At 36.6% G+C, this 16,468-nt stretch overlaps 2 protein-coding genes across 6 annotated transcripts in view; one reads left to right on the top strand and one right to left on the bottom strand.

The window, feature by feature from the left end:
• LOC123534967 (ubiquitin carboxyl-terminal hydrolase 30-like) overlaps positions 1 to 1,518 on the bottom strand; it is a 168,958-nt gene extending 167,440 nt beyond the window's left edge. Inside the window, exon 1 of the mRNA XM_045317470.2 lies at positions 1,359 to 1,518. Within this exon, the coding sequence (XP_045173405.2) occupies positions 1,359 to 1,458 (100 nt within the window). The 5' untranslated portion in view covers positions 1,459 to 1,518. The remainder of the gene's footprint in view (positions 1 to 1,358) is intronic.
• Positions 1,519 to 1,559: 41 nt separating this feature from the next.
• LOC123534966 (mediator of RNA polymerase II transcription subunit 15-like) overlaps positions 1,560 to 16,468 on the top strand; it is a 286,252-nt gene continuing 271,343 nt past the window's right edge. For 4 of the 5 annotated variants that reach the window (XM_045317469.2, XM_045317467.2, XM_045317468.2 and 1 more), the window contains exon 1: positions 1,560 to 1,618. In XM_045317469.2, the coding sequence (XP_045173404.2) occupies positions 1,560 to 1,618 (59 nt within the window). The remainder of the gene's footprint in view (positions 1,619 to 16,468) is intronic. The other variant, XM_053519545.1, reaches the window with a different exon arrangement.

The raw sequence follows: 16,468 nt of genomic DNA, 5'->3' as shown, positions 1-16,468 counted from the left end.
TTTGATATATTTACGTTTCGCAGGTAAATTAGATATTAGATTTGTAAAATTATGTCCTTTTGTCAGATTGCCTTCCGGTTATAAGCGGTTTGATTGTCGTCTGCATCCTATGGCCTTAGGCAACGTTATCGGCATAGTTGACACGTTTTCGGAATACACGAGATAATAAACAGTCTGCTTTATTGATTTTCTACTAGCTGACCGCGGGTTACTTTCTCACTTGCCATAATTATTTACGCATTTGTTAAATAAAATAATCGCCAGTTTCAAGCACCAAAATAAGTTTTTCCCTCTGATAAGAAAATAAAAATAATTTTTTTTTCTGGAATGCAATAAAATTATTTGAGTCGGGGCAATTTTATCGGGTCAGTAGGTAAAGGTCAAACAAACTTAATTTTATTTTAAGCCCTGTCCAGTAACATTTCTAGATAAATGCAATATAAATGTATGCTAAATGAAACACTTCATTACGTATCTGTTAAAAACAAATTGAAACATGGTGGCAGTTGAACATCATCTTATTTTATTTTCTACAATATGTTTATTTCGTTAATAAATAAATGTTATTTTGATAATCATATCATTAAACATTCAAACTGTCAATAGTCGTCCGAAACATGCATTACGCACCCGATATTTGAAGTGAATAGATGTTGTAACATATCAGTTGTCTAAATTGCTGACACAAAAGGTACGCTGTCAATATACACATGATTGACACATATTGAAAAAGGCGATATTTTGTTCAAGATATATATCATTAATTAATCATTTGAGCATAACAGTTCAGTAATTATCCCGATATTTAAATTTCAGTACCATGTAATTTAATTTAACCCTAGATCGTAGACATAGATTTTTGGGCAATATCCGGGAATCTTCCCCTCTGTTTACGGAATGAGCAAAAATAATAAAGGGAGGTAAAAAAAACGTTGATTTAGAAACCTTTCTGAAAGTCATAATTCAATATCTATAAGTTTAAGACACTCTTAGGGGTGGTGGTGGGGCATTGAGGTGGATATAACATAGTTCATTCCGTAGAGGGGAAGATAACTGGATATTGCCGATTTTTGATCTCATGTGCATCTGTTTAACGTCTGATTTCGAAAATTAGTTATCTCTAGTGGACATTTCAGTGCGATTTTAGACAGTATTAATTCATGATACTTACCAAACAAAAAAAAAAGAGAATTCCGACAGCTTTATGCATAGAAATAAAATTCCGGTTCCCTAGCCTATGCAGCACGGTATATTGGCTAGAGAACCGGTTCCGGACGAATAAGTTCGATGTCTAGGGAACCGATAATTCCGGTTCTCTAGCCACTGCCTTAAGAGTAAAGTTAGACTTTAGTCCTTACCTTTCTTATTTGTTTTGTTTGATGGGCCCCAAACTATATAAATAGTAGCTGCAAATATACTAGATAAACTTCCAACTAAAAGTAGAGTTTTGTCAAACATTTTAGGTTTCAGCAGAATTTCCTTACGGGTGAAGGTCGTACATGGTGCATAAGAAATATGAAATATGAAAATAACTTTGAAAATTACAACAACAACAAATAATGGCGGATCAAAACGATTGGAAAAGTGAAGCGTTTCGGAGAAAAGTCATTACTCAGATGTAAGCTTTTGTATAATGAAAAAAACTTGAAACAGCTTCACAACAAATTTGACGCGATCCTAGGAAATGTCGGAAAATCGGTCGGTGTAAACACGTGGCAGTAGTCAAAATAAATCGAAGGACCAAATTAACAGTGATTAATAGTTCATGTAAAGTCTTTTGAAACAACCCCTCGGGTGATTTTTTGTTTTAGTTTTTTTACGCCCTATAGGCCTTGGTCTATCATAAAGAATACACCTGTCACAGGCATACATGCCATATTTTCAGACGGTCAATAAGGGAGATTTGCCTCAGCAGGGTTTTTTTTAAGGGAGATTTGGGTAAAAATAAGGGAGACTTTTATTCGCTCATTTTTTACGCGCTAAATAGCCGTTTTCATGAAAAAATCATGAAGTTTTTTTACATTGAATTGATGAGTGCAGCCAACAGTTGTGTACAGAATGCATGATTATTACTTATAGCACTTAACTTAAATTCCCATATATGGCCCAAAATGTGCACCTCTGCACAAGTGCGTCCATTTGTAACCTACTACATACATTTGGTTACTGGGGTTACTTACTATATTGCTTTGGTTACTGTACTCTTTTAGTGTCAGTGCACAGTGTCCATTTACAGACCATTATATTCCTTTGGTTACCAAGGTTACTTACTCTATGACTTTGGTTACTGCAGTATTTGGTTACTGCAGTATTGAAGAATGATTTTGTCCTTTTTTCATTTAGGAGGAATGAGTTTATTCAACTATTTTATGCTTGATCACATGACATTCTTATTTTATGCTTTACTCGCGCGGCATTCTTATTCAAGATGTTGTTGCATAAACATGCGGATGAAGTTTTCGAGGAAGTTGAGGTGTTGTCCAAGGAAATTCAGAATTCCATGAAAGATTGAACCAGGAACTTTGTTTTTGCTTTATGTGTTTATGCTTCTGCATCTGGAGAGAGTGATCTTTTTGACATGTTTAAGCATACAATACTCAAAAGATTGCGGAGATATCATGTCAAAACAGTCTTTTAAGGGCAGTCATTTCTTTTCATAAATGAAGTTGTTAAAACAAAAATGAAAGCCGTTCTTTTGCTGGATTGTCCATATTTAGATTAAAACTACATGTATTTAACCTGAGAATTCTTCTCCCGTTAATTATTGCAACATGACAGTATCACAAAGGAATGGCAGTCAGTTATTCGGGCAGTATGAATTGCAATTTATTTCATAAAGTTCACTTATCCGAATTCATGTTTGTCCGAAATTCTGTGTAGTCTGACATTAACTCGCCAATTTTGTTAAGTAGTTGTCGATTTTTTGCATGTTGTGCAAGTATTTAAATTGAGAAACATAAACTCGGTGTTAGCACTAACCTGTCTCATCCTCTGATGGCTCGATAAATACAGAATATTGAGGTCGAGTTGAGTTGAGGTCGCCTAATGTCACAGGGTGAGAAAAATGTGCAGTCAGTCCGGGGCTCGAACCCGGAACCCCTCGCTTACAGGGCGAGTGCTCTAACGACTAAGCTAACCGGCTGCCTGACACATAATCTCCCCTTACGTGACCAAGTCCGTACCGTGACACACCAAAATGTTCATAATAAGTAGAAGAAACTTTCAAGACACAGGGTTCTCGGAAACGCCGAAATCGGCGTCCCAGTACGCATAATTGGTCCCGGTATAAGCGTGTTTATTGCAGCTTGGGAGTCCCTGGACGCACGTTTCTGCAGTGAGACGCAATGAAAATTAATTGATTACATAAACCTGTGAATACACAAGGTTTGACTCGAGAGCAAAATATGTGGGCGGAGTCACTCGCTTGTCACCGATAGCCGTGTATAGCCAATCAGCGTTGCCCGTTTACAGTACACCGAGAGATAAGCTGCATATGTATAATTTACTCGAATGTATACATGTGATTGTCGGCGTGATTGCATAGGTGACAATTTCTAATTGTTAACGACGGATTACGTAGTGTTTGGTGTAACTCCGATTGTTTTCTCACGTACTAATTACCAGGCAGTTTTAAAGAACTTTTTTAGAAGAAGTGATAAGTAATAGTTATAGTATGTGTTAGAGTGTGTTACCAGGATATATCAGAGCTAGGGGTACATCGAGGGTATTTTTCTCTGCACATATCGGCGAGGCCAGTAGGCCTCGACGATATGTGCAGAGAAAAATACCGAGATGTACCCCTAGCTCTGATATATCCTTGTAACACACGAGCATTACATATTATAACTGTTTTATCGCATAGTTTTATCATTAAAATTTATATACATGTATTATTTTCATTTAAATTTGTTTAGTATTATTTTTACTCTTTTGATTCCCTTTCTGCGCCTCGCTGACTGAAACAATAAAACTTCTGTTTTAGAAAATGTGTTCCCCAGATAAAAGTATCCAACAGATTTCTGCATTGGTTTTAAATCTTTGCATTTCATTGGCCAAACATATTGTAAAGCTTGTTGTTTTGTTTGTAAAAAAAATCAAATTGAGAAATCTCAGAACTTCATATATTTCATGTATTTCTGAATTTGGCGATAACTATCGAGTTTTTTTTAAATATTCTAGTTTATTTATTCTTTTACTTTATAAATGTATGTGTTTGTTGTAATTCTTTCTCTGTGAACTGTAAATAGGAGCTAAAATCATCTTTTCTTTGAAAGGAAAAAATTATAGTCCCTTGATAGGACCTCAATAGAGAAAAAGTGTTGCGATATATATCGGAACAGTTTTACTGTGCTGATATATATTGCAACAGTTTTTTTCTAATGAAACTCTATAGACATTTCTGTGTTGATATATATCGTAGCAGTTTTGTAAAATATCAGCACAGATTTTGTAGTATTAATGTGTGTTACCATGTTTAACATACTGCAAAGATCAAAGGAAAACTGCCGCACTATGCGATAATTAGGAATTAATGTCCGAGTAATTTAAGATGCTGCCGATGCCAGTCTTAGTAACGTGATTATTATTCTGCAAAATCGATGATGTTACTGAAGAAGCATTTATTAATATGTTGACCATAGACATACTGTGCATTCTTAATGTATTTTAGACTGAATGTTTTGACTTTAATAAGTATTAAAATAAAAGCAGTAATTGTTCATGTATTTTCTTTTCACTGTATGTTTATATACGTTTCCATTTTGAAATAAAAAGGTAAAGATAAAATTATCGCCAGGAATTTTGTCTAACTTTATATTTTTACAAGGGGAATTTTGTCCACCTTGATAATTTCACAGGGGGATTTTGTCCAGGAAGATCAGAAACAGCAGGGATGGGGCGGAGAGGGGGTGGGGGTGTTGTGCAGGGGGGATTTTGTCCTGCATTAATTTTTGACTACATTTTACCTTTACCTTTTCATCGCACCTTCAGGTTTCGATGGAGGACTTGAGAAACAAAAATCAAACAACACCAAATCATAGAAAGAAAGAGTTGTTTGACATGAAAATTGAACAGCATGTAAAACATGTATATTACTTTACGAAACAAGTGTCAGTATACTGATATAAACATTGAATTCCGGAAAAGGGCTGCCTAAAGGGGCTCCACTTCCGGACAGTTAAACGCCTTTAAAAACTCACCATTTTCAAAGAACTGTTACACATGTTTGTTTTGATGCATTTGCAATAGCGTGCGAGTGGTGAAATTTCATGTAACAAGGTGGAACATAGTTTTCAGCAATTGTTTATCTTTTTTTCTTTACAAATGGCATTCATTTTCGAAGGGAGGCAACTTTTTCTCAAAGATTACTTAAAATAATCGGAAAAAGTTGTTTCCCTTTGAAAATGAATGCCATTTGTACTTAAAATAATCGGGAACAGTTGTCTCCCTTTGAAAATGAATGCCATTTGTAAAGAAATAAAGATAAACAATTGCTGAAAACTGTGTTCCACCTTGTTATGCGAAATTTCACCACTCGCACGCTATTGCAAATGCATCAAAACGAACATGTGTAACAGTTCTTTGAAAATGGTGAGTTTTTAAGGCGTTTAACTGTCCGGAAGTGGAGCCCCTTTAGGCAGCCCTTTTCCGGAATTCAATGTTTATATCAGTATACTGATACTTGTTTCGTAAAGTAATATACATGTTTTACATGCTGTTCAATTTTCATGTCAAACAACTCTTTCTTTCTATGATTTGGTGTTGTTTGATTTTTGTTTCTCAATGCCTCCATCGAAACCTTAACAATATTTGGGTGAAGAATTGTGATTACAAAATGTCTGTCGTCTACACTTAATTTGACAGTACAATAGAGGCCTGTGTTTTGACGAAACATTTAAGTCTGTCCGTCAGTCTAGTCAGTAGTTGGGACTGCAACTTTTTCAGCTTTGGGAGTCCCAGGACTGCAACTTGAAATTGCTAGTGAGAACCCTGAGACAGGTTTTTCCATTTTGAACAACACATTTTGTCTTGTATCACATGTGCTTTGACTGTTCATGTTCTATTTGTAGAAGATATCAAGCTTCTTTTTCAAAAATATTTTGTCATCACTTTTATAATCATTGTGTGGCTAACATATTTGTCCAGGTACTCCGGGAGTTGAAAGTGTTACAAACCATGTAGAGCAGGTGGGTGTACTATAATCGACGGTCTACAGTTAGCGACAGTTCTGTTGATCTTGATTAATTTGTAAGTGAAAGGAAGTTCTTATGGTTCTGTAGGAATAGCCTCGCAGGTGTCTATTCTTACGGCTCTCCCATACGAATTATGAAAAGTCCGTAGTGGTTATTCATACGGCAGTTTTGCGTACTGAATTCATTTGACTGATATAATTTCTGCCAACTTCTTTACTTTTTCGGTAAGGAAATCCAGAGAAGACATAAACAAACAATTTTAATACAACGAATTCATCGCAAGTGTAAAATACTTATTTAACTGAAATTGGTCTTCTAAATAAATCGGAAAACGATTTTTCAGGGCGTCTGCTGCCTGTCGCATTTGGAGCCACTGGCTCAAACTTTGACTAAAGTGGCTCCAAAAAATCTCGATTGCATATTACACAATGTTGTGACATGTGTGTGCGAGTTAACTTGAGCGGGGGAGACGGATGCGATCAATTATTAAAGAAATCACGTTTTCAATGGAAATGTTTGAAGTATCCGCTGATGTTTATTTTAATTGAACCAATTATCGATGACCAAACCAATTTTATTGATCAATGAGTGGGGGGGGGGGGGCCTCCATGGCCGAGTGGTTAAGGTCGCTGACTTCAAATCACTTGCCCCTCATCGATGTGGGTTCAAGCCTCACTCGGGGCGTTGAATTTTTCATGCGGGAAAGCCATCCAGCTGGCTTACAGAAGGTCGGTGGTTCTACCCAGGTGCCCGCTCGTGATGAAATAATGCTCGGAGGGGCACCTGGGGTCTTCCTCCACCATTAAAGCTGGAAAGTCGCCATATGACCTATCATGTGTCGGTGCGACGTTAAATTAAAAAAAAACATGATCAATGAGCGGCGACCCATTTCTTTTGAATGGTTGTTTTCCCGACAATTTTTTCGGTTCTTTGTACGAGATTAACTTAATCAGATAATATTTACGGTAATTGCGATAATTATCCTACAAACTTTTCTTTCAATTTCCGCCGTATTTTGTAATTTTAGCATGACACCTCGTGTCAGTTTTGTTGTTCACAGTTTGATCTCGGTTGGAGTTGATACTCGATATTTAATAACTTAGTATCATAATATCTATGGTTTTTATATTTCTTTCAGCAAAATAATGTTAAATTTACATTCATGAAATAAAAATTGTATAAGGAAAAAATCAACAACAAACAAACACTCGATCTTTTACGGAATGTAACGTTAATCTTAAATTTTAGCGTAGACAATTAGCTCAGAGAGTAGTTGCCCTTTACCAAAATGGCGAAAATCGTAAATAAACTTATTTTGAAGTTGAAAAAATTGTGTATACTTGTGACCAGGGCTTCGGAAATTTGCCGGTTTGTCGGTTTTGGACCGATTTTTGACTTTTCAGACCGATTCTTGAAGTGAAAAAACGGAAAAAATCGGTCCCGTAAAAATGGAGAAAAGTATAAATTTCGGTCTGATATCTCAATACACGATCACCTGCCAAGTAGGAAATTGTTGGTCGCACCTTCAGATAATCAATAAACGTGTCAATCGGTCTGATTGTCACTTTGATAATCGGTCCGTAATTAGCGCGTGACGCAATCAGTGCTCGCGCGGCACATCCTTTAATGTTTGCAGACAGCCGACTGCGGTGTATTAAACATTTTTGACTGGTTTCCTAACGTTTCTGACTGGATCCAAATCATTTCGACGGGGATACACTTCTTTTATTTAGAATCCGACGGATGGTTTATTTCAAAAGGCTATGCTAACAAACAAATGGTCGCTGCATTTAATCAAAGAGCTATAATTCTACATTATAGGTCTTTGATTTAATGAGACATCACACAGAAAACTGATAAAAATAATTTTTACAATTACTTGATTTGAAAAAATTACATGATTCATTTGTTGGGGCTCCAGTTGAAACAAATGCAGAAAATCGTCTTTGCAACCCGACTGCACAAAAAAGAAAAAAATGGACGGGCAACCACGAATGATAAAGAAAACCGGAGTGGCACTGTTTATTAAATCGGTCTTTTAAAAAACGTTTCAAAATGAAATTTTGTTTACATCAGAAGAGAACATATAACTTTATACAGTAATGTAGTTGCTTATTGAAGTACAACGTAAGTGAAATGAAATATCCGCGGCCAACCCGCGTGACGTTTTGGTACTATAACATGCGGGAAATTCGATCTCAGCGTTCAAATAACGTACACATTCGGTCCGCGGCAGATTATTCTTTAAATACTGAGGCTGTTTAGCAGAGAATATGTGTCGTGTAACTCACTTTGACGCATTGTATTTAATAGAATTCCGTCAAAGAATGAGGAAACATCGCAAAGTATCTGCCGTGTATACGGTATCGAAGTCACGTGCGTTGGCTTTTAGACTAGTCACGTACACGGTGTCAATGCCTCGTATTATCTCGGAAAAACATCGAAATTTAAACAAAGTAACGATCACACATAACACTGAATAACTGTCTTCATTGTATGGTAACGTGCGGTGACTGGTAACTCAGTTTTAATGCATGACATGCTTATTTCTTTACCCTATCGCGTTTTACAAAATATGTAATATTGGGAATGCGGTGGGTGGGGTAGCGCCGATGTCAGAATTTTCGTTTCGGACCGATTGAGTTATCAAAATTTCCGGAGCCCTGCTTGTGACTACTACGCCCTCACGATTCGAGGGTGGTCCCGGAGGTCATAAATCTGCACATTTTACATGAGTATCAACGGTATGTTCAGTAATATGATGAAAGTATAATGACATTTATTTAAAAATGTATTCAGATTTGCAAGTTAGAAGAAACTTGCTATGAATTGAAATGAAAAACAAAAAAACAGAACATTATTCCTGTTTGTTTATATAACATGCTTATGAATATGATTAATGAATACCTACTGTCTGATTTATGATTGCAGTCATTATTTTTGTCTTGCAAGTTTTCTTTATTAGAAATATCATAAAATGTTAGGTTCTGCATAAAGATTGTATTGCACACCATGTAGTAAACAATGCAGTAACTTACAAAAGAGACATTTATAACCAAAAAACCTTGGAAATATACCTTTTGTTTGTTGTAGACAAAGGTGTGCAATGCGCAAAATGCACCCTATCCCTAATTTTAACAGTACCCTGCCCTTTTAAGCGCTCTCGAAAAATCCCTATAAATGCACATCTTTCTGTTTAAAAGAGTCTGTTGATAGTTGAAAGTTGATATATGTGATAAATAATGAGCATGCATATTTAATTTTGTCATCATTGATAAAAAGACTTAAAACTGTTATTTATTTGTTTGTTATAAGAAAATATAAAACACAAAAGATATTACATTTACATAGATAGTAAGTGTAACAAGTATTATGTTGTTTATTTTATACACATATCCCTTCTTTATGCATACAAAACAGACCACGGCTTCAAAAAATGGATTGGCTCCTGAGTGGCTCTAAAATTTTGAAAGTGGCTAAACTGGTGGCTCCAACTTCTAAATTCCCAGCGGACACCCTGTTTTTGGTTGTACAGATGTAGATGTAAATACATACGTTATAAATATTGAAACACTAAAAAATATTGACCAAGTGTTTTCAACTAGATCTAAACCATTTAGAGAATTATTGATCTATGTTTCGTGCATATATATACACATTTTTCACAACACTACAAATCCCTTACCACTCTTAACATGTTTATTGCCCTTTAATTAAGTTTAATACTTGACGTTTTTCACACATCAGCTTGACATGATGTTTGCATCAATTCAGACCTGACATTTTATTTGTAACACAATGACCAAATGTGATTACTTGTCATTTCCGAAATCGGTTGAAAATATATCAGTTGAATGACATTAGTTATTAGTACAAAGTATTGTAATACAGAACTGCTGTAGGAATAACCACCTGCGGGCTTTTCACTATTCTTACAGGAGAGCTGTAAGAATAGCCTGCGAGGCTATTCCTACGGGACCGTAAGAATAGCCACTTCCTAAGTGAAAATAACTTCATGGAAACCCAATAATATCACAGTGTACCAGAAAAATATTTTATGTGTTCGTTTCGTCGTTTTTGAAAGCTGTGTGCCATATTTTTGACTGACCAGAGACAATTTCGTCAGGCACTGTTTGTTGTTGTTTCTAAAAATAGAAGTGCTTACATCACGTGGTAAGAGTACCAGTGTCCTAAATATTGCTTCTAGAAATTTTCGCTGTAGTTTTGGCGGGTTATTTATTTGACCTTATGACGTATATTTGTAGGTTGCATACCAATAAATATTACATGCATCTATTGTGGGTGTCAAATTGGGGGGTGTCGATAACTATCTCCGAATTTCAGTGATGTCTACAGTTATCAGCGTGGTCCCTAATAATATTTAAAAATGTTACAAAATGAATATTTGAGTCGTCAGGCCTCTTTTCTTATTTCAATTGAGTATAGCAAAATGGTTCATACATAGTATTTAGATGCTTACAAACCATTTTTTCCCTGAATTTAATGTTATCTCAACATAAGAGGTTGAATTTGAAATATTCTCCCTCAAAAATGGGGGCTGCCAATGAAATATTGGGAGATGGTTTCGCTGCCTTTGCTTTGGCAAAATTGTATGCTGTGCCCTGCCCAACTTTACTAGTAAATTGGCAGGCCGAGTACCAGAAGAGCCGACACGATCGGGACCACCATCATTCTTGAAACCCGCGGAGGAAAAACTTCTGTTCCGTTATGCAGACTTAATGATGAAAATCGGAACATAGACAAATTCATCTATATGAATGAAAGCTATATTTCCTTTTACAAGTTTTCAAAGAAATGAAAACGTCATGGTTGGTAATTTTCCAATACAATACGCGTGACCTAATTTACTAATGGAAAAATACCATTTAGACTCTACACTGATATTTTTTCTCTCACAGATCCAATAACATTTATTTCAGTGTCACTAATTGAATCAGTTAAACAATTAGTGGCCAATTAATTTGCATATGTTGTCGTCGTAACCATGTGATTTGAAGGAGAGGCTAGCTAGCGTGTCGTCTGCACATTTTTTTATTACGTAAACAATTTTACATGAATAAGTTGAACTTTAATATATTTATTTATAAAATACTGCATAAAATGTCCAGAAATCAAATGGTCTTATATAGCTGTTGATAACTATATCCAGATGTCGATAACTATATCCACAAGAGAGATCGTTTTTTTGCTCGTCATAACGTGGACATATCACAGTAACCGGGAAATACCTTTCGAAAGGGCCAATCAAAAACCGCTTTACATAATAGGATAGATATTACAATAAGTAAACAAAGAACGTAATTTGTGTATTTATATTTAGATTAAACTGTCGATAAATGTGTCACCTGCTCTACATTTAAAAAAAATGCAAAACTTGCAAAATGAAAATGGAAGTAGAGCTGTCAAATTGACAAAATACTGCGTATTTCAACAAATATAAAAGTAAACTATTTTTCATTTCCTGGAGTACCTAGATAAGTATGTAAGACACACAACAAAAACAAACTTAGAGAAATAATATGTTTGAAAAAGAAGTTGGATATTTTGTACAAAATAGAATGTGGACAACTGAAGTACATGTTTTGTAAGACAAAATACATATTACCAAACAAGGTGACCTTTATAGAAAGTATTTTCTACTTCTTCTGAACAACTCCGTATATGTATGTTATGAATATTATGAGCCTGTCCGGTATAATATCCAAAATGAAAATTTACCTAAGGGGTGGTCTCAAACGCTTTACATGAACCTTAAATCACAGTACACAGTCATGTAAAGTTATTGGTTTTATATGACGTGTAAAGACACGGTAAACGTTGATCATGTACAGTACATACAAAGGTTTAAATCACCAGAAAATTCGTAATTTTGGATATTATTTAATAATTTCAACATACATGTAGGTTAATGAGGAATTGAATCCCCTTTCAATAAATTAAGTTATATTTTAATTTATGGCCAATTCATAAAATTATCCACATTTAAACGTATAGCATGTAAAGCATTGGCAGCGATGAAAATTTCATGAAAAGTTACTTGAACTATTTTGGTCATTCGAGTGTTTTGACGCGAGTGGGGATATCGCCCATATGAAAAAATATCTCAATATTTCCTAGGATCATGTCAAATTAGTTGGACTAAGGTGGCAGTAGTGTACCTAGGATACAGTACAGTTAGTTCGCCGGTTCTGACGTTTCACCGGTTCCGAACTATTTGGAAATAATATCGAATAAACAATAAGATATCAATGATCAAACTATTGCTTTATTACCCTTCATTAACATGAACCCCTTGAAGGATTTCAAAGACACTTGGCTTAAATGTTCACCACATCGAGACGACGTGCAGAGCACATGTTTAGGATGGCTTGCTTCAAGGTCAAGGTCACACTTTGGGGTCAAAGGTCATATGACTTTGTTTCTGTCCGCTCTGTAACTCTTGAACCGCTTGAAGGATTTTAAAGAAACTTGGCACAAATGTTCACCACATTGAGACGATGTGCAGAGCTCATGTCTCGGATGGCTCACTTCAAGGTCAAGGTCAAACTTAGGGGTCAATTTTTAGGTCATATGACTTTTTTCGTGTGTATATTGCACTGCATTGCGGTGTTCTTGTTTTTATTTGGCAGATCCCTTTTTTGATCACTTACAATAATTTTTTTATTGAATTCCCTTTTGTGTTACTATAAATAGCTCATTTTGTAACTTTTTTATTATTGGTCATAGGGAAAAACGGAGACCACTTTTTTGTGGTACAACATGGATGGTACCTCCAATTTTTAGGTGTATTTTGACATATCTATACCTGGTAAGGATTTTTTTGTGGACCTTTAATTGTTTTTTCTGTCAACTTAGAATTATGTCTCCCACCACACAGTGGTGTGGGAGACATATTGATTTACTCCAGTCTGTGTGTGTTTGTGTGTCTGTCTGTCACAAAGCTTGTCCGCACTCTTTAAGTCGAATATTTCTCATCCGATCTTCACCAAACTTGAACAAAATTTGTTTGACCATAAGACCTCAGCCAAGTTCGAAAACTAGCTAAATCGGCCAAGACACTTCGGAATTATGGCCCTTGACAATAATTTATGAATCACCTAGATGCATAAAAATGCTGAAGTCTTCATTCTCAAACATGCACCAAAAACCATTCATCTTGTCCGCACTCTAAGTTGAATATTTCTCATCTGATCTTCACCAAACTTGAACAAAATGTGTTTGACCATAAGACCTCAGCCAAGTTTGATAACTAGCTAATTCGGCCAAGACACTTCGGAATTATGGCCCTTGACAATAATTTATGAATCACCTAGATGCATGAAAATGCTGAAGTCTTCATTCTCAAACATGCACCAAAAACCATTCATCTTGTCCGCACTCTAAGTCGAATATTTCTCATCCGATCTTCACCAAACTTGAACAAAATGTGTTAGCCAATAAGACCTTGGCCAAGGTCGATAACTAGCCAAATCGGCCCAGGGTCTTCGGAATTATGACCCTTAAAATAATAAATGAATCACCTAGACTCATAAAAATGCTGAAGTCTTCATTTTCAAACATGCACCAAAAACCATTCATCTTGTCCGCACACTAAGTCAAACATTTCACATGTGATCTTCACCAAACTTGAACAAAATGTGTCTTGGCCAAGTTCGATAACTAGCCAAATCGACTCAGGCACTTAGGAATTATGGCCCTTGAATTACTAAAAATCAGCCTTTTTACACTTGTCTGCACTCTTACTCGAATATTTCTGAAAATGCTGAAGTCTTCATTCTCAAACATGCACCAAAAACCATTCATCTTGTCCGCACTCTAAGTCAAACATTGCATATCCGATCTTCACCAAACTCGAACAAAATGTGTTTGCAAATAAGACCTTGGCCGAGTTCGATAACTAGCCAAATCGGTTAAGATACTTCGGAATTATGGCCCTTGACAATAACTAATGAATCACCTAGACTCATAAAAATGCTGTTTTTTTCATTCTCAAACATGCACCAAAAACCATTCATCTTGTCCGCACTCCAAGTCAAACATTTTTTATCCGATCTTCACCAAACTTGAACAAAATGTGTTAGCCAATAAGACCTTGGCCAAGTTCGATAACTAGCCAAATCGGCCCAGGGTCTTCGGAATTATGACCCTTAAAATAATAAATGAATCACCTAGACTCATAAAAATGCTGAAGTCTTCATTCTCAAACATGCACCAAAAACCATTCATCATGTCCGCACACTAAGTCAAACATTTCACATGTGATCTTCACCAAACTTGAACAAAATGTGTCTCGGCCAAGTTCGATAACTAGCCAAATCGACTCAGGCACTTAGGAATTATGGCCCTTGAATTACCAAAAATCAGCCTTTTTACACTTGTCTGCACTCTAACTCGAATATTTCTCATCCGATCTTCACGAAACTTAAACAAAATGTATATGACCATAATTCCTCTCCCAGGTTCAATAACTAGCAAAATTGGCATAGGCACTTCAGAATTATAGCCCTTGAATTACTGAAAATCAGCCATTTTACTCTTCAAAGGTATATTTGTTGTGACTAAACAGTATAAAAACACTGACTTAGTGTTTAGATGATTAGGCAGTTGTGGGAGACATGCGCTTTTCTCAAAAGTAGCTCTAGTTTTCTTTTGAATTTCTTCCCTTTGTTCTTCCTGTCCTTTGGGCTTCAACAGTTAAGTTCTTTAAAGTTTGCTCCCATCCTCCTCTAATATAACCCTTCAGGCGTATATTGCCCTGCTTGGCGGAGCTCTTGTTATGTCTCCCCCAGGAGACATATTGTTTTTGCCCTGTCCGTCCGTCCGTCCGTACGTCACACTTCATTTCCGAGCAATAACTGGAGAACCATTTGACCTAGAACCTTCAAACTTCATAGGGTTGTAGGGCTGCTGGAGTAGACGACCCCTATTGTTTTTGGGGTCACTCCGTCAAAGGTCAAGGTCACAGGGGCCTGAACATTGAAAACCATTTCCAATCAATAACTAGAGAACCACTTGACCCAGAATGTTGAAACTTCATAGGATGATTGGTCATGCAGAGTAGATGACCCCTATTGATTTTGGGGTTACTCCATCAAAGGTCAAGGTCACAGGGGCCTGAACATTGAAAACCATTTCCGATCAATAACTAGAGAACCACTTTACCCAGAATGTTGAAACTTCATAGGATGATTGGTCATAAAGAGTAATTGACCCCTATTGATTTTGGGGTCACTCCATCAAAGGTCAAGGTCACAGGGGCCTGAACCTGGAAAACCATTTCCGATCAATAACTAGAGAACCACTTGACCCAGAATGTTGAAACTTCATAGGATGATTGTACATGCAAAGTAGATGACCCCTATCGATTTTGGGGTCACTCCATTAAAGGTCAAGGTCACAGGGGCCTGAACATTGAAAACCATTTCCGGTCAATAACTTGAGAACCACCTGACCCAGAATGTTGAAACTTAGAGGATGATTGATCATGCAGAGTAGATGACCCCTAACGATTTTGGGGTCACTCTGTGAAAGGTCAAGGTCACAGGGGCCCGAACATTGAAAACCATTTCCGGTCAGTAACTTGAGAACCACTTGACCCAGAATGATGAAACTTCATAGGATGATTGGTCATGCAGAGTAGATGACCCCTAACGATTATAGGGTCACTCTGTGAAAGGTCAAGGTCACAGGGGCCCGAACATTGAAAACCATTTCTGGTCAGTAACTTGAGAACCTCTCGACCCAGAATGTTGAAACTTCATAGGATGATTGTTCATGCAGAGTAAATGACCCCTATTGTTTTTGGGGTCACTCCGTTAAAGGTCAAGGTCACAGGGGCCTGAACATTGATAACCAGATGACCCCTAACGATTATAGGGTCACTCTGTGAATGGTCAAGGTCACAGGGGCCCGAACATTGAAAACCATTTCCGATCAATAACTTGAGAACCACTTGACCCAGAATGTTGAAACTTCATAGGATGATTGAACATGCAGAGTAGATGACCCCTATTGATTTTGGGATCAGTCTATTAAAGGTCAAGGTCACAGTGGCCTGTTCATGTAAAATCATTTTTTGGAAATAACTTGAGAACCACTTGACCTACAATGTTGAAACTTAATAGGATGATTGGACATGTAGAGTAGATGACCCCTATTTATTTTGAGGTCACTTGATCAAAGGTCAAGGTCACAGGAGCCTGAACAGTGACTTGAGAACAACTAGGCCAAGAGTGTTGAAATTTAGCGGGATGACT

Source organism: Mercenaria mercenaria, chromosome 12, assembly GCF_021730395.1.
Source record: "Mercenaria mercenaria strain notata chromosome 12, MADL_Memer_1, whole genome shotgun sequence".
Lineage (NCBI taxonomy): Eukaryota > Metazoa > Mollusca > Bivalvia > Venerida > Veneridae > Mercenaria > Mercenaria mercenaria.
This window is presented reverse-complemented; position numbering and strand designations above follow the sequence as displayed.